This window comes from Macrosteles quadrilineatus, unplaced genomic scaffold (genome assembly GCF_028750875.1).
Source record: "Macrosteles quadrilineatus isolate MER2022 unplaced genomic scaffold, UCM_ALF_1.0 Scaffold_8__2_contigs__length_117827958, whole genome shotgun sequence".
In the NCBI taxonomy this organism is placed as follows: domain Eukaryota; kingdom Metazoa; phylum Arthropoda; class Insecta; order Hemiptera; family Cicadellidae; genus Macrosteles; species Macrosteles quadrilineatus.
The window spans coordinates 102472703-102497385 of NW_026542601.1; the positions used below are offsets into that span (position 1 = coordinate 102472703).

The 24683-nt window shown below is 35.1% G+C and overlaps 1 protein-coding gene across 2 annotated transcripts in view; it reads right to left on the reverse strand.

The window, feature by feature from the left end:
• LOC129001884 (LIM domain transcription factor LMO4-A-like) overlaps nt 1-24683 on the reverse strand; it is a 335873-nt gene that overhangs the window by 96130 nt on the left and 215060 nt on the right. For both annotated transcript variants that reach the window (XM_054429344.1, XM_054429345.1), the window contains exon 3: nt 16178-16652. In XM_054429344.1, the coding sequence (XP_054285319.1) occupies nt 16178-16623 (446 nt within the window). In that variant the 5' untranslated portion in view covers nt 16624-16652. The remainder of the gene's footprint in view (nt 1-16177; nt 16653-24683) is intronic.

Below are 24683 nucleotides of genomic sequence, written 5' to 3' on the forward strand. Positions count from 1 at the left end.
GGATCTGTCGGCAAATATATACCACATCAATACGTCATTATAACAATCAAGTACGTGTAATTAGTTGTAATTGATTGCCCTTATCGTTGATTTCTTTTTACCTTAAGTTGTACTATAAATTAAATAGAAACACCGAAGTACAACAGGTCGATCTATGTATCTAGCTGTCCACGATCATTGGGCTCTAAATAAATAGTCCTGACTAATGAAACAGCTGATCTTGGTAAAGCTAAACAGATAATCTCACTCCACTCCACACTCATCAATCGCTTGTATTTGGGTCATATACGTACGTAGGTGGCGTCTCCATCTCAATTAATCAGTGATAATTTATAATAATTAACTTACAGTTCAATGTTTTCCATATTTTTCTTATAGTTTGCATCTCAGCAAGCTTCACATGTTATCATATAGTAACATATTACTGAATATTAGCTGGTAATAAATTATTTAAGGTTGTTTTGTGTCGACTGTCTAATATCTTTCTCAACTTAGACGTACAGGATGTCAGAAAATTTGTAAATCAAATGGTTTACGCATAAAGCATAATGTATCATTATTAATTCTTGTCATTATTGTTACGTATGACCTGGATCATTTGTTTACAAAACTTTTAACTTAAAAATAATATTATAAGCAGTGACATACTGTAGTCTTTTATATACAACAACCAATCGTGAAAATATATACAAATGCTTCGTAATGGAACACAATGATTATATAAATCAGTCATTGTGCAATTGCAGAAAACAATATCTATCAGGTCTAATTAATTGAATATTATAATTGTATGATTTTTACTATAAACAATACCGAAGCCAATTTTAAAGCAATGTCCATTAAATTAGATCGCATACATTTTAATAAGATCATACTCAACGCAAGACTAGAATCTGAAAAAAAAAAACAATTAACCTAATTTTTGAATTCTAATTAAATTGGAGGCGTATCAACTATAACGCGGTGTGTAACGGTAATTTTTGAATGGAACTCAAAGGTGTTGCGAGCTGGGCGAGAATTAAATTACATTACAGAAGCTACGGCTACAAGCTGTAACTCGGGTTGATTTCAATTAAGGCAAAAGTAAATGTTTTACTTCTTAACAATTTTCTTTCATTAACTGGCAACTGTTTTAAATTAACAGAACCCGCTGCTGTTGTCTACTCCGTTGTTAGGGAAGCAATCTCACTTTGTTTACTACTTGTTACATTTAACTAATCAAATCATACATAAAAATATAATCAGCATAGGACATATTTAAGAGTGAATTGCTGCCCTGCTGGTCTCTTTTGGTTAAATAGTTTATCCCAACATAAATATGAGCAGAAAGTGTGGATAAATCATATATTTTAACTAAAGATAAATTAGACCTACATACTGTATACTTTGCTATGTCTGTTTAAAAAATCGTATTCCCAAAATTGTATGTTTTACTCTTCTGAAAGAATTATCTTTTATTTCAACGTAAATATAAAAATATCATATAATTTATTTTTTAGTGTGGTTGGATCTAATTATTTTGTGTATATTTCATGTACATTTGTGTACATTTTATGATTATCACAAGGAAATTTGCTTCTCACACAGTATACTCAGAATCTCTAGCAATTCAAAAACGGCAGAATTTTATTAGTCTAAATATAGTGTGACATCACCTACGTCTACGACATACAAGAATCAGCTCGTTTGTTGAAGTTTTACAGATACAACAGCCAAGTCGAGGTCTGACTTTCAATTACATTGTATGTTTGACAGGTTCATAAATGAAACATGGTCACGAAATTACACATGCATACAAACAGGACGCCTGATCGAGCAGGACTACCACTTGGTTCCGCACATTTGGTTCGCCCTTCTGACTTGTTACGGAAATATAATTTTTCTCCCAGAGTTTTCATTTTTAGTTCCTTTTAGAAATTGGTATGCCCTTTATTTCTGCCGAGATAAAATGTATGTATCTTGAAAAACAAAATTATAAATGGTTTGATTTCAATAAATTAACTTATCAACCAATGGATTGCATTCCGATTTACCTGAGCTCTGCAAATGATGATTTTCAATGGTTTTTAAATGGCTGAATTAATTACACAATACACAGTATTATTCATAAGCGCGGTTTTATTTATAAGTTTGATCAATACAGAGCATCGCATGCAGATGCAAAACAAGCATTTTACAGACAACAATGACTACAGTTTGGCGCCTTGTAGACACAAAACGCACTGTAGGATGTAATAATAATGTTGGGCGTGACTACCAACTTGTACAGTAAAGGCCCGTTTTGCCAGAAGCGTCTGGTGCGTCTGACGCTCAGCGATGATCGCTAGAGCGATAATCGCTCAGCGTCTATCGCACGGGCCTATTTTGCCAGAAGCGTCTATTCCTTGCGATTATTTGATCAGTAGGTGGTTTACTTTGGTGGCAAAAGGAGTGTTTTTGAAAATGACCAGTAAAAATCAAATAGTAAAGTATTTGTTAGCTGAGGAATTAGAGGATGATGAATATTAGAAATGTTTTGCAAACCTAGGGAAGAAGGGCGTACTATGTTTTTAAAGAGGTCTGAAGAGGGATATTTTTAATTAACTAGTGTCCCTGTTGCTCGAATTCGAGCAATTGCTAAGCATTACAGGCGTTAAATTAAAACAAATAACAGTAATAATTTCTGTTGACTTTAAAAAATTCGACTCAAAGATTATGGAAATACTCAAAGATGAGCATAACAGATTGATATAATCAACATTTTTTGTAAATATCTTATAATTTTTCAAAAACTGATCTTGTTTTTTAGTGTTTTCTACAAATAGCCTTACTCATAGCCGTATTGGTTGTCCATATAATAACGATTATAAATAAATAAAAAAAAAAAACATTATTATATTTCTTCTCATCGGTGGTATTCTATGACTTTCCTATGTTACCATAGTTTGCAAATCGGCTCTTTCAATGATTACTAAGAAATGCAGCACAGTGTTAATTTAGTTTTCTTTTTAATACATCAATTTATCCAGGCTCTCTTGCTTTTTTCCCATTGTAATATTTACACCAACCTAAATTCAAATGTTTGTCAGTAAATGTTTGTAGCAAACTGTTAAAATTAACAAACTTATTAATTGTTTACAATTAACATACGTTCTTCTTCTCACTCATTATTTCTGACAACAGCTGGAGTTTCATAACAATTTGTGTTTTCCATGTTAATCTTATGGAGAAATACGAAACTTTAAAGGGCCCAAGGGCCTCACTCTCTAATTATTTCCCAAAAAAGAAAGTTTCCTGCACAACTTCACGTTACGCTCTTTCCGATGACACCAAAATATGTCAATCGGTTCAGTAGTTTAGGAGGAGTAATTGTCACAAAAACCCCGCTTGCGTATTAAATAAGTATATATAGATATTTGAAAATCAATTAACAATTGACTTAACAGTCGTGTGCTGTTTCAATCAAAAATGGTTCAAAATGGCTTCAATCGGGTTTTCATCTTATTCACTACCTATTGAATCCCCACTTTGTTTGTGACATGTCACTAAACTTGAAAACACAACTTATTTAGGAAACAAAAGTTAAGTCAACAACTACACACTTGCTTATTCCAGTAATAATCGCTAGCGACTGCGTCTCCGTCTGCTCCAGGAGCAGTGGTCCGCGTCAGACGCTAGCGTCTCAGTTATAGACGCTGGCGGCTGTAGCGATAGACGCTTCTGGCAAAATAGACCAACCTAAAACAATGCAAAGCAGTGGGCAGCGATTGACGCGGAGCGATAGACGCTGAGCGTCAGACGCACGAGACGCTTCTGGCAAAACGGGCCTTAACAGGAGAGTGACGGTTGAGCAGTGGTAAAGTAGTGAAACGTAATTTAAACTTAAGTAAGTAATCAAACTATCAACTGAGAACTTATAAACATAAAAAAATAGCGTCTTGTAACATTTTTAGTTTACTAAATTTATTAATGTCGTTTTTATGCTTAACAATTGAATTTACATCTTTGCTATGAAAATCATTTGGTGGTGGTAAGAGTGAGTTAGAAAAGCCTAACGAATTAAGTTATTTCAGCCCATCTTTATTAGTTTCTAATACGATAACTGTCAACGGATTTAACGTAGGTAGAAAAATATTATATACAATGAAAAAATTACATATCATTTACAAGTTATGAATGGAGTAATAACTTTTATTTTAAATTAATCTAGTAATGAGCAATTGCTGCTTATTCAACCACATACATTTCCTCGAAGCATTAATCGAACAAACCGACTAAATGATTACTCATAGTCACCTGATTGATTGGTATAATCAATGTGTGATTGATTTAATTCCACAACCGGCCCCGAGGTTATTCCCCAGAAACACTAGCTGTGGCTAATTGAATACATCTGAACAGTTTGAATCCGTATGAAACGGTTTCAACTCCACCTTCTAATCCCATTAGCGCGCTCAGCCCGAAGAACAGTTCATCAAAGTTGGTTAATGTCCAAGTCAGGCCATTTTCCGGCAATGAGGCCCTTTGTCGATTTAATCAACGTGTTTCCAAGTTGGCCAGCGGCGCGTGCAAAATCAAATAACAGAGCCAAAGCCATCTTTGATGCCCGAAGCTGCATAAAACGTCCGTAGGTACTTTGTAACCGACAAATATAGTGAGGCCACGTAATTATCATCCGCGCCGTCATAACTGCACCTTGATGCTAATTTTATTGGCTGTTAATTATCACTTCTTGTACACCGGTCGGTTATGTCTTACTTGAATGTGGCGACCCGGCTAATGGAGTAAAAACTTGAGATGTGTACTGTGTGAGGTAGTTATGAATAAATCACTCTTCTTTGTTTACAACCAAAGTAGTTGTCAAACCATTTACAAACCAAATTTAAAAAAAAACCAATATGTTTAAGGTGTTATAACCTAAAATCACACAGGATTCTGAGAGATATAATCTTATAGAATTTATTATTATATTTTACAGTATTAGTTTGAGGAATTTAATAAAAACTCATCCACACTCGCCTATTGTCATTAATAATATATTTGCATCTCCATGTAATAAAACAACCAGACATAATAGATCTAAAATGTTAGCCAATAGTAGTGTGTTTCTTAGTACGTAAACTTGGCTAATGCTATCTGTATTGTCCATTTGGCTAAAAATTAGTTGTTCAGTATTATTTCTCATTATAAAGTTTTGCTAAGAAATAAAAATGACAAATGAAATCGTAAATAAAAAAACTAATAAGCTTATTTAATAAAAGAAAATTACCAAGGTTCATTACTAAATCTAGTTACAATACGTTAAAAGGAATATTTGAATTTCATTAAAAAATAATGTTTAAAAATAATCTTTAAATTCATTTTTAACGTTTTGGTAACTTCAGTTTCAGTTTCGAAACTCTGTAACTTAATTTAGTTGCCAAACCTTTGAGATCCCCCTGGAGCCGTCTTGCCAACGATCGCAGACCTACCTGAAGGTATAATTATGATAATCCCAATTTGCACATATTTGAATAGTTAAAAGTCCCTGAGAGCGTTTAAATGCCGATTGTCCTAATTCAATATAGTCGGCGGCGCGTCGTTCTCTAACCGCGGGCGAATACTTTACTAAACCTTCTTTGGCTTCTGTCCTTTGTAATTTTACAAGGCTTTGGAAAAAGACTGCTCGGATTACAGAGATATTACTTTAAATAGTATAGCTCTGTCAATCTTTATTTATCCTAAAGACATCGAAAAATATGTTTAGGTTATTAATATTTTTAATAAAATTTATTGGTACTGTACCAATAAATTTTTCCCATCTATTATTAGATTAACGTTCAATAATATAATGCATTAAGTTATTCAAATGTAACTTATATTATTTTGATTTATAAACTATTGTGAAGTAGTCATTCGATTTCAATGTTAACGATTTTCGTAGCAAGTTTGATACAAATTGGATTTGAAAGGTGACATTTTGGGTACTAAAGTATATTTTATACCCATTTAACTTTCAACTACCATAGCATGAAATCCGAAAAGTAAAATAGAACTCCAATAATGCCACTATTCACAATCTTTAGGATTCTGATTCAGCTAAATTTTCTTTGAGTAAACTCTTCCTAAATTGAAAAAAAAACATGTGTAATACAAGTTGATTAGATAGATTAGAATATAGATTAGATAGATTAGATTTGATTAGAAGTTGTTGTGATATTGTATCTGTGGTTTGTACACAATATTTGTTATTACCGATATCATTATATCGGTGTTCTTACAATTGCCTGTTAATAGCAACTAGAAGAGAAGTAGAGGTCTTCTCTCTTACATTGTTTACCTACAAAACACTCGTTTCTTATGCACAAAATTGCACAGAACAACAACTATAAGCTTTGGGTGTTCCCCCACAAGGACAAGTAAGTACTTAAGTTGCTTCGAAGATCGGATTGATGCCTGGTCTGTTGTACTTCTGATAAGAACATACGGTTAAGTTGTTGTTAGCGGTTTTAGTACAGGTTTCAAAGGTAGTTTTCTTATATCTTGAAGAAGGGCTTTGATAAAAAAAGGATCTTAGATTACACTTTTATGAGATGTTATAGTCTATGGTTTATGGATATATGATAGATTAAATTTTTTGAATACTCACTTAACCTTGCCACTAAAAGCAAGTATGTTTGTATTCATTTTGTTTATGTATTGCCAAACCGACTCTTAAATTTGTGGATTTTTTCTGCTCTTGCTAATAAAGGAGTTTGTTCTATTTTTGTTTTTAAAACATTTTGTTTCTAAATCACAGGTACTATTTTGAAGCTCATGGCATTTATTTTATTGGATGGTTCCCATAGCAACTTTGGATAACTACTGTGATTTTGGTTTTATACATTTAAAATGGCCACTACAGCCATTATAGTCTTAATACAAAAGCACGACGTAACTAAATTGTCCACGTACAAGTACACAAAGTAAATCCCAATGGATGTTGATGAACTCAAAAATTATCACACAACCCAATATGATTTAAGAACCATAACCGCACGGTACGCTGACAACCGACAATTACAATTCATAAATACAACCCGACAAACGTTAGTGTAAATCACTGGGTAGTTACAACCGGGGGTTGTTCCTGGGGGGGGGGGAGGAGAGGGTTGCCACGTGACACGCGACGTTGTACGTAGATATACGTAGTAGCCCAGGATACAGAGTAGCCACTTATTTTCTACTCCTCGAAAGAATATTTCTACAATTATAGAAGAAATTTATAGAAAACATTTTATAGAAGAACACTTTCACTCTCGCTTCCACTCTGGATACTCTTTTATTCTGTGGTCTTGCGTATATACAGCATATCTCCTTTTGAAGTTCATGTACCGTGACAAGTTCGATGTAGAATACGTTTCCACTTACGATTAGTAGGTACTTACTACCTTATTAATATGATATTGGTTGCTTCTAAGGTGTATTTCAACCCACATTATGAATGAAGATGAGGGTGGGTCGTTAAACGCCTTGTGAGATTGTGATACTGACTAGCTCCAGCGGTCCTCAACAATCACGTCAGGGGTTGGGGTAGCGTGGAGGGAGAACAGGTGACAAATTACCCTCGAGTGCGGGTAAAGACTCGCGATGAAAATAACATCCAACAACAGACTAAAGGCACTTTGTCATCTTGCTGTGGCGGAGATTCACTAAACGTACCTTGATGGGGCTTGCTTGTCGTACAATAGAGTTTATTTGAACTTTCAGAACAGATTCACATAATTTTCACTGTGGAAAGTACTAATATATAGCATGTTATGTATAGTATAAACACAAAAAACAAGCATAAAGAAAAAACAACGAGGCTTAGCTTCAACCTGTGTAAAAAGTAATGGGAACCTTTTTAACAAAATAATATGTTGATAAAACCTATGTTCGCAATAATTACAGGTTCAGCATCAACCCAGTAACCGGGTAGATCACTGCTTTAAACCTCCACTGGTTTAAAGTTAATATTATTTGTGTAGTTTTTATTCGATAATACTACACACATAGACTTCAGAGTGTTTCTCAAATTTACTTAATAAATTAAATATTTTCCACCAACATAGCAAACTGTGTTTTAACTTTTAACTTGATAAGAGAAATACTTTTTATGGATACAATCCGTCGTCCGATCACATTATTGCGAGTCTGCATAATTATCTTACAAAATGCTCGTTTCTAGTTAAAGTCACACGAAAAAATGCGTAGACATAATAGCCCATTCGAAGAATTTCGCCAAATAAATCTTTTGACCGGATAGCACTTAATTTTCCACTTTTAAGTAAGAATTAGCTTCCCAATTATCCCATGTACTTATTAACCACAAACAATTCAAACGGCGCTAACCATCGGCAGCCCAGGGTGTCTGGTTGTTAGTCAACACAAATTGGAACAGTTTCGTCGCTCACCAATACTGTGTACCTGACAAAGTGGGCTCGTCTCGTTATGCTCGTCATTACAACGAGCGACGTCGCCGCGGTATGAGGCCAATGTGCGACGAGCGACGAGCCCCAGGCCTTCGTTATACCGAGCATTGAACGTGCTTTACATTTTATTTCAAGTGTTTTAAACAAGCGGTTTCTTTTAAACTTGTACCCTTTGTGAAAAAATATGTTCAATTCTCAAGATTGTGTACAGTTGAAATATGGCACTTGTTTATTGGTGTAAAGCAACCGTCTTCAATTGAAGCGATTGGTATGAATTATTCCATGTTCAAAACAACATCGTAGCTCAGAAAGAAAGATAAGTTTCCAAAAATGCCCCAGTACTTCACCACTTATAAATCAGTGTATAAAGATTGTTAACAAGATTCAATACACACAAAAACACAGTACAGTTGTACAGTGTTGTGGTTGTATTTATCACTTACTTGTTAGTACCCATATAAATGTTCATTCTGTCTAGTCTCCAAAACCCTGTGCAATCCCCCTCCCAAGTAAAAAAATTGGTCGGTTTTACTAAAATGCGTATTTCTCAATGACATTTTTGTTTATGGAGTGAAGTCGTAGCTTTTTTGACCCATGGTAATATTATTTAGGTCGGTCCCATTTAAAAATTGATTGGAAATCTACTATTGTGTTGTGTAATTTATTTGTAAAGCTAAAAACTGAAATGGGGAATATTTGTACACGGCCATTTTGCATTTTTGTAACAGTACAGTTTTGATACGCTACGATAATAAATTAAAAACCCGCTCCTCTAATTATCCTAACAATATAACTTTCATGTTGACAGCCTCTGAATCGCTTTTTTCAATAAGTGAATGAATGGTTTAATTACCTTTACTGTCAAAGCGATCCTTGTAGTCTTAATAGGCTACTGCAGTTTCGATGACCTTTTCATGGTATCTTCTTCAGGCTATAGGGACATCATCTTCGTTCGTTTTCACGAACACGTCATTAAAACCATTGAACACACGGACACGAACACGAAACATTTAAACGACACATTAAACATAAAACTGTACAAATACTGGGATGGCAAGAGTGTGTGGTGGCGCATGCGGACGGCTGGTCTAGACTCCGTGTGTTCAATGGTTTTAATGACGTGTTCGTGAAAACGAACGAAGATGATGTCCCTATAGCCTGAAGAAGATACCATGAAAAGGTCATCGAAACTGCAGTAGCCTATTAAGACTACAAGGATCGCTTTGACAGTAAAGGTAATTAAACCATTCATTCACTTAATATAACTTTCCTAATCCTAATAATATCATCTCTAGAAAACAAAAGAATATACTAAAATAACTGGTAATTTTAACGACTCTAACTTATTAAACACCTTAAAGTAAATGTTCCACTCACAATTTCAGTTGTAAGCTACCCATGTGTACTGTGCATACTCAAGTCCCTTCTGTTTTATTATCCCGTCTCTAACTGCAGCTATTAACATGCAGATATCGAGCCGGGTGACCTAGAACCTTGATTGGTAGTCAAATAAACTCGGCAGTGAACTCAACTCAAGCTTCAAGTGTTTCATCAGCTTACATTCAGAATCGTAGAGGATAAATAATGTGACGATCAATATGAAACAAGGTAAAAGTTTTCCTTATTTATGTTTACAATTCGGACAGATTTTTACAATTTTATGTAAGTTGAGACGTGTTTCAGATGATTGCGTTTTTACCGTAATCTTTCTATATTTTATATCTTTTCAGAACTATTTGTATTAATTTCGATAAAGTTATTGTAAAGTAGGCCTAAGTGACATTTTTGGGATACTGTATTATGATTAAATTAAGATTAAAGTATCAATGGACAGGCCTATGCATTTTTTTCATTTTAAAGATTTTTTCCATCATTTGCTTTATAAATTATTTGTTTACAAATCAAATCAATCAAAATATCTTTGGTCATGCATAAACAAGTACATGTTAGTACATCTGAATTATGTCAACTGTCAACTTCAGTATAGGCTAAGCTAATTAAATTAACGTAATGCTTAATTAATCATATACGTGCAGCTATTAACATGCAGATACAGTTAAATAAACTAAATTAATGAAAAGAATTGTTTGTTATTAAATAGTGTTAATCAATTGAACAGTGCTTTATTATTTATTTATTTATAAAATCTGTAATTTATCTTATAAAACTATGAGTTATATATCAACATTGATTGCTTTTACATTATGGGTCTATTTTTGGTTGACTTGGTTGATGACGAATATTTTCCTTTTTTTGTAGTTACTGTTAATGTGTTGGAAGTAAACTGGATCCTCACTATATATTTGAGTATATTTGATCTATATTCTACCAAGTACATAAATTTCAAATCTGAGAATAATAAAAGGAAAATATCTAGCGATGTAACGCCTTGTTTTTGTAGAGATCTCACCTACACACGCCTAATTGAACACCAAACCCATAATGACTAATGGTTAACTGCTCTCTGGTAAGCCCAGTAAATCAACAAAGACTATGGCCCAGTGGACTTAACCATGGAATCCAATGTATTAGTAGGCGGACAGTGGCCACAGACAGTAACTGCTTTGATGGACGCTGAACTGCTTTGTGGGGACTCGAGCGGTTACTATTTGCCATGTGTTAACAATGAGTCCTAGGGTACATGCTCGTGGATGTGTCTATGTAGGAGAAATATATACTTGTCAGCGTAAATACCAAACTTTTATGTAGTTTACTTTTACATTTGTAAGATATAACATTGATCATGTGCTACAGATAATATGCTATACATATTCCATGTATGCTACTTTTATAAGCCCCTCCTACATACACTAAGTTAACATTCTTGTTTTTGAATTAACTGCAGTTGAATTAAATGGACGTAATAGGACTTGGTGGCAGTTTAAAAGTTAAAAGGTCGGTTTCGCTATAGTGATCTTATAAAAGCCACAAGTATATTGAATGATTCTGCAAAATCCCCAGAAAAGTCCAATCTACAGCATTGAGTACTGTATGTATTTGTGATAAGATTATTTAATGCCACTTCGAAATCTATTGTCTCCATGATCTAAGCAAAATGTTAAAACATTTCGTACAAAAAAATCTTGATACGTAATCATAAAATCTAAATTATTGTGTTATTTGGGCGCTAATCATTTTTGTTGAGGTGAGTGGGACCATCTTTATCACATTGATAAAGGACAGTTGGGTCCGGTTTCATACATTAACAACTTAAAAATCATGTGATTTTTTCTCAAGAACCCACGTCATTTTTAAATCGTCAGGCTAGCACTCTGCCCCAGTCGGCTGATTGAATATGCAATAGTATCGTATAGTTTTATAACTACTTGTAGGTACCACTGTGCACAATTTTGAATAATTTTGAACCATTTTGAACTCAACTCAACTATTCATAACGCAACATACAACAGAGCACTACGTTTCTGCTCTCATTGCTCAAGTATCGCTCTTTCTCACGAGTCAATTAATCCACTTTAATCTGATCCGACCGTAAATAAAGCTAAACAAGACACAACAACCGAGCGCTTTGCAAGAACAAGGAAGAGAGTTAACGGCCAATAAAATTAGCATCAACGTGCAGTTATGACGCCGGGATCATAATTAACAGCGAGGCCAGTTGATTATTTACGGCGCTTCTCTACCTCAGACGTACAAAGTATACACAAGCGTTTTCAGATCACCCTTCAAGTTACGGTTCTATTTCAGCATTACTGGTAGTTTTAAAGACACATCAATAAAGTAATTAGGGTTTTTTGATAATCTAGATTAAGGTAGATTAAGGTTCGATCCTGAGAAAAGCTACTTCTTTATGCTTCGAAATTGTACCATTGGTCCCCTTGATAAATGTGCGAAATAATGGTATAGGCTAAGGTTACTGCTGATCTAATCCGGTAACAAATCTTTCACAAATCATTTTTACCTTTATAATTAGATATTTATTATAACCTCTACAATTGTACACTCAAAAGGTTAAAAAAAATTGATAGGCTAATTGATTCTGGTATTATATTTTCTATGATGGTGGACGCGGACCGAAGATCCAACGTGGTTGCCTTAAATATGACTCCTCTGTAGGTAATTTGTGCTCCTCGAGTTGTTTAGACGAGTTATACATGCTTTTAAACGAGTTGATGTAAATTAGTAATTGATTATAAAATACAGTTTCTGTCTAAACTAAACTTCCTCTATCATCTGAAGATTCCCAATGATGTACAGTACTAAATATGCTTTCATGGTTGTCTTGGATCATTTTCAATTTTGTTAGTGTCCCTCATTGTGTTAGGTGTAAGTTAAAACAATTGAAATTCCAATAGTAATGCAACAATTAACTAAAATCGGTAGTTAGTTTCGATTTGCAACAATTACAAGTGATAGGACATTTAGTTTAAATACAAGCATAACACAGGTTTGCAAGTGAGACATTTACAACCGATGTCAAATCCGCCATCTGTCCTTTAAAATTACAGTTGAACATGTTCAAACTAAACTGAAACCAGAATGGCCGAACCAATACACAAACCTGACCGATTCGCGCGTATTACCTGCAATTTGTAAACAATAATAAGGCGATTTAAAGCGTTCGTGACCAATCTTGAAGACGCAAATGGTAATATTTTCCATAATGATCCTTCAAAGCGTACGCCACTCGTGCCACTCTACCACCGCTCTAACTGAGCGTCAGTGTAAGTTGGCAATTTTCCCTAGTCTGGAATTGTTTTACACATAGATTCAGGCTAGGCGTAGAGAGGGTCGTGGCATTATCACTTGGTGATTGACGGAATTTGAACCCGGGTCCCCGAGAAACGAAGTCCCGCGCTCTACCACGACACCAGCTAGCCCTCCCTGAAGTTAGTAAGGTAAGTTGCCATTATCTCCTACTGTGCGTTCTGTGTATACAAGGCGGCCAATAAAATATGAAACATACTGTACTCATTGCTGTCAGTTGAACGCTTAGTGTTGCATCTGCATGCGATGTTCCGTATTGATCAAACTTATAACTATAACCGCGCTTATGAATAATAAATCGTAGGTTTCTTATTAATCTACTGTTTTCCTTATGAAAAAGTTTTTTTTTATTTTACTTGAAGTGCAATATTGTTAGATGGGCGACTAATTTGCATGGGAAAAATACGCATGATAATTTATAATAAAATTGATATATCACCACACGTTAATTTGATAACGTAGGTTAAACACAGTAAATAATAGACTCAACCCTTTATGGATTAGTCAAAGCACAAGTTAATGCTACAATTTTACAATGTCAATGTTACAAATCACAAGTTACGTTTATACCCAGTATATTATGTAGAGTACCGTTTGTTAAACATTTATTTCTTGCTATTTCATGAATTTAAAAACCCGTTAAAACGTTTTAGACGATATTAGAAATTACAAATTAATCTTCTGCTACTTGCAATTAAAACGGTTTTAGGTTTGTTCTGGAAAATTATATGAGGTAGCTTCAATGAATATTCAATTCATTCTTGTCATTCAGACTTCCAAACAAATTCGTTACAACACCAAAAATCCCACATACATTATCATGCATTGGGACGAAAAGTGTACTTGTAGGGTCTTAAATCAGTGATGATACTTTGAAATTCTTAAACGGATGGTGACGGTATCTATTTATTTATGTACATTAATCAATAAATTAAAAAATGTTTTTTACTTTCATAAAAAAAATTGCTAAACAAATCTAAAACAATTTTTTCATGTTTACCGTCTTATAATACGCGAAAATAACTTCAAACCAACATGCTCAACAAACCATATTTTAGTAACCCCACAAGATCGACAACAAACAGAACAAAACATCAACCTCAGCAGAAAGATCGCAACGCATTTTCTAAGCTTTAATTAACAGTTTGCAAAATACTGGACTTGGTCTAATGGCGCAGAGTAGAGTTGAGTTGTTAATCGGTCTACAGAGTGGGTTGTGGTAACTCACTGGTCAGTGATGTATGGTCTACTAATAGACTCGTCTACATCTCTACATCACTACACTCAACAGCAACATTCCAGACGTGTGTACTGGGGATGTCCGCTACATCGTTTGTCATGGTCAGCTACACGGAGAACGGTCTGGGATATTTGGGGAGGAAATTTAGTTTTGTTGAACCACAAGATATGATTTTGAGTGTTTAAATTCCTTCGTGAAGTAACTTCTGAGGTATTCCACAAATTATTACTGTTATGAAAAAGGTTTGTGTATCGTCTAACTACTAAAAATAATGATTGACCCAGTTAGAGTTAGTTCGTTGAATTATTTTATCTATTTAACACCTATTTATTACCTACCTAACAACGGTGTCAATAATAATTATTGTGTTGCGAGTGCACTGACACGATATTCATCACATAAACACTTATTACCATTATAAATAATCAAATCCTCACTCCATTGCCCGCTTAATCAAAAGTTTTAAAACCAAAGGGATCAATTCATTATTAACACCTTTTTGGCAATGGATTAGTTTTTTAATCATTGTGGAGTTAAACTTTATTCCATAAGAAAATGTAATTACATAGTTTCAACATCCTTTAAAATCAACTAAGCTTAATCCGCTATTGTAGAGACTGTAAAGTAAAGCAGTGACGAGTGTAAGACATCGACATCTCGACCTACAACCTACCATGATTGGCGCCAAAGCTAACAGGAGCAAATCAAATTCAGCCACCAATCAGTGTTAAACGTTTAAATGCGAGCAGCGAATCCCCGCATTGTTACATCTCCGAGACTTGATTTTATCCGACGTTCGCTACAATCATAGATCTTGATATTTAAATGTAATTGTAGTGTTGATACTGTATAGTTTAATAGACTGTTGAGCGTATAATCGAATTATATCACAATGTTTCCGGACTGTACTTTCGAATAAAAAATATTTGAAAATGGTGAATTGGAATGACAACGGTAAAAGTTATTGTCTAAAAGAATCCACATCAGTAATGCACTAAAATAATTGTTACCCTATCCGCTCACCATGTGAGTGTTGCAGTCTACCTATTAGGACTTACCAGTTTCTTCGACGATACTAAATTACCGAACAAAATTTATTCTATGGACCTATCTAAAGGGTCTCTGTCACAGGACATACCTAGCGACCAAGAAATAATATTATTACTTGGTCACTGGTCCTACCAACTGAAACCACGGTACTGCTCCATCACACCTTTTAGGTTATTTATACTGGGCCTACTAGTTGAAAATAAATTTTGCTATAGGAACTATTGCTGTCAATTTCGTTATTGCCAGTGGTTCTAATTAAAAATCTTTTTCCCACTACTTCATCGGAACTACTTAAGTCCTAATCCAGTAAGCTTGATTGTTCTTATACGAATTAACCTACTGAATTTTAACCACAACGCCATTTACCTCCTAGGTTATTTTCACCTATCAATGTACTACCTATCAAGCTACTAGTGCCACTAATGACTAATAGACCGTTCTACCGAAACCTTGCCAATACTTCATTAGACCTACCTCCGAGGAATTTTACAGACCTGCCAGCAATCGTTATTCATTACCAGTACCACTAGTCTTTTAGACCTATATGCAACGTTACATTTGTCAATTATGCTAGTCAAACTCCTATACGTTTCTAAGCCATTAACCAAATCTTTACTACGTCCATTTCTTCAAGCATCCCTTTCACTAGATCTACCAGAATATTATCACTATTACTACGACCATTTCTTCCAGCATCCCTTACACTAGATCTACCATAATATTATCACTAGGGCACTTGCACTTGACCTACCTGATATAGTCCGCTTTGCAGAGTATCATGTTGGCCTTGGTAAAGCACGAGGTGCCGAGGTCGGCGAGCAACGCTCCACAGCATGAACACTTGAGGCAACTGTTGTGCCAATAGCGGTCCAACGCGTGCAGCAGAAACCTCTCCACAATCTTGCCCCCGCAGCCCGCACACACCTTCACGTTGCCGCAGTTCTGGTTGTTGTTGTTATTGTTATTGTTGTTGTTGTTCATGTGGTGGTGGTGGTGATGGTGTAGTTGGTGGTGGGGTTGTTGGAAGGCCGGGTGCTGGTGGTGGTGGTGCTCGTGGTGTGGAGGGTGGGGTATCACGTGACCGTGGCCGTTGCTGAGGTTTCCCCCACCTTGCCCTCCACCGTGGTAGCTACTGTTGTCCGGTGGCGGGGAGTGGGGGGAGCTTAACTCCGTGTAGGGGTGGTAGTGGGGGTTCATAGTCGTGGTGGCGGCCAGCTTGACTATCTGCAACAAGAGAAAAACGTTCTTAGTTTCCCGCATGAAACGTATTAAAACAGGTAAATATTTTTTCTAGCGATTCTCTCTAAGGAAAAATAATTTTGTATGAAAAGAATATAGACTTTCATATTCAGGGGATATATACTCTTTATGTTCTGGATAGACCACGTCGCTCGCTGTATCTAAATACAGAAGTTCGGAGACGTGCCTATGTCAAGAAAAGGCGTTTGTGTTCTTTTCAGCACTGTACCGGATTTACTGGATAAGATGATACATACAGCTTGAAAAGACAGTTAAATCCAGCAGTCATATATTAGTAATTTTAAATGGTTTCCTATATACGTAAACATGCATGGCACGCTTAGGTCTAGCGATTACAATTGACCAGAAAAGCGTGTTTTCAAAAATTCGACTGTTTAGAACTCAAATAGAAATCAAAGGGCCAACGCTGGTGAGTTTGCACATTTCGCCCAATTTATTACTACTAATAGACAGCAAGTTACCACAAAACTACGATACGCGACAACATACACATACACATTTGTTGGCCTCCAGCCAAGGCTTGACCTCCCTAGTCTTTGTCGAGTATGCATCGTGATGATCTTGTTAAGTAAAATATTCATTTCGAATAATTCAGTTTCAAGTGGAAACTGCAGCAGGCGTCATGTATTCGTCAATTCGACAGAATTATCTTTGATCAGCGTTGAACAAACTACTGACAGCAATGATTGTTAGAGAATTCAGGACTAAGGAATAGAATATTCAAGTTCTCAAGAATAACATGCAATTTTCACACTAAAAAAGCTCCGGTGAAGTGCCGGTGGCTTTTACTACATTCTCCTCAGAAAAAAATTTTCATTTTCAGATCTGGAGTAAAATACAAACCGCATTACCATGGATCTCCGCACGACTACGAAGAGTTTTGAAACTGTAAATACCAATTTGCATCGTAGATCCTGATACGGACTTATGCACCTGCACAAAGGCACGGCAAACCGAGGCAAAGTTAGGGAATTTCAACGCTTTGAACTAATCTTGCCTCAGGGGAGAATTTAAAGACAGACCTACTTGATAATATTTGGAATGAATATGTTTAAAATTAATGCCTACGTAATTTAATATTTTAATACCGAAGAGTCTATAGTACCTTTTATAATATTCGTAAGTTCTTTTTTATTTCACTTCTTAAGTATTTGCTTTGTTAAGCTCATTACACTATTTTGGGTTAAATTTAGGAAATACTTTCTATCTTTGGGAGTTCATTAGTACAATGATACACTACATAGATTGGATAATACATTTTGATTGATAACTAATTTCAACGTAAACTGTGAAAGAAATTTATTAAGTAAATGTAAATTGTTAGACCTCGATTTATATAGTTTTAATCTGTACATAAATTCTGTAAATAAATTTCCATCTGGAAAGAGAAGTTAGATCCGTAGATTTTATTTTTAATTAAAAACTGAAGATTGCAATGGATTAATCCAAAATGCTTCAAAGGAATATCTTTCATTTGCAACTTATTGCACATTTATATTCAAACACCTAAGGGAAAGCACATTACGTAATTGTTATGAAAATAAATGATTAATTAAGGTTTTCGTCCACATGTTCACCGTCGGCAGTCGGGTTATTAACAGTAAACAAGAAAGTAATTAGAACAAAGTTTGATAATAAAGGATTTAATTGCTCAGAGTTAATTAGGATAATGTCGGCTGTAGCTTAGACAAACGGCAATGGATACAAAGGATTGCCACTTGATATAGATTGTTGTTGCTGTATAAAAACGGAAATGAGATACAAGAAATACTGGATGGATAAAAATAATATTGGAAACCAAATAAATAATAAACGTGAATTTGATGGCTTGCTCTCTTTTAGCAACATAATTTTAGTCATGTTTGATTTCCAGTGGCGATTACAATTTCTGTATATTTATAAGTTAAGTTTAAACCATCATATTCTTAAACTAATTACGACTGTTCACACAAAACACCAATTACAAAACAAAAAGCAAACATTTTTAACAATTATTTCAGATAAGGTCACAGCACCACGTTAAGATAAAGAACGTGATAAGAAAAAGGAAAACCGTCAATAGGATAATTTACTATAATTACAATTAATACGTTGAGGTAAATTATTAGTCTACGGTTGGTAGGGGGAGTTAAACGTTAGTCCGTGAGTCCCTTAGGCTACAGGTGAGTCGAGCAGAGCAGGTGTTTGACTCTACAGTTGCATAAATCTTACTTTGTGTCTAAATACCAGCATTAAACATAATATATAACATTATTCTGTTATCAGAAGGTACAAAATGAGAAGGCGATAGAAAAAGTCGGCCAGTTAGTAAATATAAAGGAAATACAAATAATGTAATTATTTAATACAATGAGTAGGTACAGCATTAAAAACCAACTTGCCAACTAATTTTAAGTTTTGGCTAAACATCACAAGAAATCGAAAAAGTACCTTGTATTATGATACATTTCAAACTTTAGAGTTAAAAATTCTTTACTCTTGTTAATTTTTTTCTGTACTACAGTAGCCAAAAAAAAGCTGCACTCAAGAGGGGTTGCAGTAAAAATAAACTTGATTAGCCGTGCCTATAGCTGAACAAGTAGGCTCTGCTAATGGCTTATAAAATGTCAACTCTTTCAAGTTACTCTTCAAGAAATATCTAACCCCTTCCTCACTACAATGGAGTAATTAGCTTGAAAATATTTAGACAATAAAATCGGTGTATTTATGAAGTTTCGCTGAAAGAAATCTGGCCGTAGAATCTTCCAACGACCGTAGCAAATCGCAAACAGGTCCATAGAAAGTAGCTGGTCCGCTAGTCGCTGGACATTGTGCAAAATAGCCAGGACTATAAAACAAGGAAGCAGTTATGTTGTTTGGGACACCGCGATTCCGGAGAAAAACTCAATGTATAATTCGATGGATGGTGGGGAAAAAAGGACATAATGCTCAATTGGAAAATCATGCTATTATGTTACACTACAGTTTCTCTCAGGATGTTCGGAGATGGAATTAAACACTAGTTGATAAAATGTTGAACTCAATCAGTTCTTCTCACGAAGTCAAGTAGATGAAGACATGCTGTGGTCACACGTATGTGTATGTGGCGAACAGGGTTAGCAGTGAAGGGGGGTAAGGGGGGGGGTGTTCGGCCGTTTGACCAGCTGATGATCCGTGAGCACCCGATTAAGTAAACGGCCTTGTTGTCCAAACGGCCGAAAACCGCAAGATTGCGGCAACCACCAAAAGAGAAAGACAAACCGCACGTTATACTGTTACAGGAATTCGACTTTTCAAAAAGCAATCGGAGGAGTCGATATCAAAACGGAATCCATCCTTGCACCTGTAGCAGCTTGGATAAAATTGTTTACAGTTGTCTGTATAATTGCTTGAGTAAACAAATCAAGAGAATTCAAATACAAATGTTTAGTTATGTCAGATACAAAGCAAGATTCATTGAGATGTTAATTGAAAACAACCTAAAACGTTAACACAAGAAAACCACATATCGTTGGTTAAATTTTAAGGGCTTTGCTCACTATCAACATAGTAATCGTCAGGTAAATATACGATTACGTACACAATACGCACATAAATCAAAAACGTCGGAAGAAAAAAACATACGCACAAATTCGTCAAAGAAAAAAGGAACGACGTTTCGAGGGTCCAAAAACCTCCCACTTCTTCAAGGTATAGATTTTATCCAGTCCCACTTTCAGGTTGATTGCCAAAGACACTCTACAGTAAGGAAATGCAGATATTAGGGTGCATCTGACTTCTAAATTTGTTTTCTAAAAGCAATTTAAGTGTGTTTTTGAGTGCCATCTAACGTGAAAACCCCCGAAAAATAACCCTTCAAATACATAATCACCTACAACGATCGCAACAAAATGTAACTAAAGTAACAGCCACGATCTCTAGCCAACTCAGAGCTGTGTAGAGTGTAAAGTGTAGTCGGTTGTACCGCGACCTAAAGGCCTACTCTCCACCATATTGATTGCCTTACCTAACATTTAATTGCTGCGTGGGTTCCACACTCTACAGCCTACAAGCCTACAAGACGTTGCATTTGTAAGCGGCTGCAACATAAATTACCGTGTCGCAACCATTGTTAGAAAAACATGTAAAATTACAACACATCTAATTGTGTATGTATGTTCAATTGTAATTAACATTGATGAATGTGACAAATTATTACCGTGAGCACGATTGCTCATTAAAATGTACTCTTTCTAGCTGTTCCCTACGAGTTTGTATATTTTAGCGAATTTCCCATATAGGGAATAAGCTATTACGGTAGGCCTCATGGTAAGACTTAGACACGGGACCAATTTACTTATTCGTTTTAAGGTTTCCAGAGGCGAGGGTACTGTATATTTGTTATGTACATTTTGCATTTTGATTATGTTCAAGCACTTAAGGGATGACGATTCATTCAACAATCATTTCTTATTCCTAACACCCACTTAAAGAATAAACGTTATATTGATGATTGTTTTTTTAATGGCACTTTAAGGACCAGGAGGGGTTTGGATTATCACAAGTAAAATTTGAATCAACTTTAAAAACGAATAGTCAACTTAATCTGTTCGCATTCTTCTTTTCTTAATACTTCCACGCGGGCAAAGAAGGTTAAAAGAGGCAGCCACTCTAATTTAAAAATGTAAAAAATAAGAAAAAACACAGAACTTACGAAACGCGTTATGTACCAAGTGACAACTTTTTTCAAGGGTGGGATTGAAAACTTTTACAAGATACAGAAATTACCAAGACATAGTTAATTAATTCAAAATTTACAGCAAAAAACAGTTGAAAGTCCACTAAACATAGGTATTTACTTATTTGGTCCAGGGCGATCTCAAAACACCGCTTACTTAGTCATTATCCACCAGAAAGGACAAAAACTACCTGGTTGTAGGGTCTAATTTACTTAGGCCTTTTTTGGGACGTAGTTTTTGCGCTGATGTTTTGTTGTAATTGAAGGCTATCAACCCCATACGTCCCAGGTTTTGGGGGGGGGGAGGGGGGGGGGTGCCGCCCACCCAAACCATGGGAACTGATCTTAGAGTGGTAATCATTGATTTGTGTAATTAACAATAATTACAGTTTAGATGAACATTATAGTGATTTTATCTTTAAAAATCTCCATCCAGTAAAACCTTTATTCGTAAAATTTCTATTCTTTAGACTTCTGTTATGTTGTCATGTTAGCGCACTTCTTAACGTTTTTAAAGTAGAATCATATTTAGAATGTATTCTGCGGTAGGATGTTGAAAATCATTTAAACTGTGATGAATGTAAATAAATTTCATTACCTAATAATTATGTGTTTGAGTTTCTTATATCGAATGGCATTGTTATCAATTATGAAAATTTACATCAAAGCTGAATTCATTTGTGAAATAGAAGTGTTCCCATTTCAGTATGGGATCGTTTAAAAGGTGAAAGGAAACTGTACTATACAGCAACACACTATAATATATATGTGGATCAATTGAACTGCAATAGTTATTGTTTTAAAATGGGAATGAAATGTATACAGTTCACGATACTATATAACTATTTTATAGTAACAACTCACAAACAAATGCTTGAAGTTTTTACTAAAGTACTAAAATTTATAATATCTACTAACAGAGACTCTAAATTATGTTTTTACTATGATGGACCACGTACAATTCCCCATAACCCGTCATAAGCTAGCGGAGGAGCACAAAGTAGTAAACCTCTCCGCAGACGTACGACGTACAACGTACAGCGTACGTGATTTATGTGCAGCAAAACGGCGGGTAATGACCGGGTATTTGGCGCGAAAATGTTGCTCAGACAAAGGCTCTGTATAATATGACCGCCAGACGGATGGACGAATGGACGGTTAAGCTTAGAAATTACCCAGGAATCTTCATAGCTTTTCCCTCACCACAGTGGTAGCTCATGGGAGTATCGGATGAACGATCGATATTTACAATCGATATACGAAGGTTGCAAAATCCGCGGGTATCAGAAAACATTCTACCGCTCTACAGCGATTGTAAATGAGAGTTTTCTATAACCAATCGACCACCCGATATTTAAAATCGATGTTTAGGGGTAGGGGACCACCAAGGAATAAAAAAAAGTTTATACTATTCTATATTGTACAGTTGTAGCTCCGATCGACCATTCGATACTTAAATCGATGAACGAGTTTGGAAAATACCCAGGTATCGAAACCACGTCTACTACTCTAGAATAGTAGCTAATGAAGTCGATCGAGTATTCGATATTTACAATCGATTCGCGGAGGTAGATACCCAGGAATCTACCTCTCTACAGTTAGTTTATAGGATTATCGGATGAGCTGTAGAAGATTTTGTGAGTTTATGAGTTCAGATTCCATCAAGGACACAATAGTTATTTGACAAAAATATAATCTGTATTTGATTATTATATAGTATAAAACGTATCATAACTTTAAAACAAGACATCTCAGTATCTAGAAGCTGTAGTAAAAGACTTATTCCGAGCAACAGTTTCAGTTCAGTTTCAGAGTCAGTTTCAGTTATAGTTATAGCGGTAGAGGATGAACACGCACCTTTAAAACCTTACAATAGTTATGATTCATAAAAATATTGACAGCCTTTCAAACGCCTTTAACACTCAAGTAGGCCGTAACTCTGGAGCCTATGTGACTGCAATAAATACAATCTGAGATGGGTTACACTCTTAGTTGTAACTAAGTTATAGTTTTCTGTTCAACACGCAATCATTTGTGAATCATAATTTAACTGGACAATTTAACGTCATTGGTAATTTTTGTCGGAACAGTCATAACCTGGCTTCTGTTGCCATCTTACAGCGTTGGCGTTTTGTCATAGACATTGGTTGTTAAGTCCAGACTTTAGAAATGAGATAAAAAAGTGCATAGTAATATTTTAACTGCAATTGTAGTATTATCTATACCTATAAAATGAAAATAAAATGCAAAGCTCTCACTGGCTCACTGATTGACTGACTCACTCATCACTAATTCTCCTACTTCATATTTACCTAGGAGGCTGAAATTTGGTACACTAATTGTTTAGTCATTAAATAGGAAAACTATGTAGTTCTTATTCTGAAACGGGGCGAAGCCCGCGGGTAACAGTTAGTTATATAATGTTTATTGCAGAATTTATTTTTCGTTTATGAAATATAAATAAGTCAAAGACTTTGTTGAACCCAACTTTTACATCTCAATAAAAAATCTAAAATATTAACTCTTATATTAAGATAAACTATTTCAAAACTATTATTATATACAAATATGCCACTACACGTTTTACGTATGTAACAGGTTTTAAGACAACTTTAAATTTAAAAAAACGCTAAATGAATATACTCCATATTGATAGGTTATAAATAGGCCTACATAATTTCGTATAATGTCATAAATTGTGTATAAAGAACTATTTGTAATTACATAAATAAAATATATAAACTGTTTGCCATTTTTTAGGTTTTGTAGATATATTAAATGGTACTAAAAATGCAATCACATATTTTATAAGCTACCAAAGTAATAAGTTTTAAACCATTATTTATATTTATTCTATTGAAACTTGATTTTCCTGTTAAAATTAGGATAAAATTAAAGTCCCGGAAATTACACCCAACGTTACATAATGCTCGATTTCGAACAATACACTGACAGACTACAGATTTTAAACTCCTTCATGACCGAGTCACAGCTGGCTGCCAGTCCATTAAATATTTTTAAAGTGATTACCGTCCAAAACACGGCCCATATGGGCATTACAGCTCAGTTTAATGCACGTTCTGTGTATAGAGCTTTTAATCTAGTTACACCGGAGTTGCATCTATACCGTATACCGTACTGTAGAAGTGATATGTTGCAGTTCAGGCCCAGTTCACTTGTAGGTTAAATGGTGTTGCATAATGTTGCATATCGATATGTCTGGTGTGGTAATAAGTAGGAAATTGTGTAAAAGGTGACTTATGGGCACTTGGAAAATTGTAACCCGATATCACTATGCAAT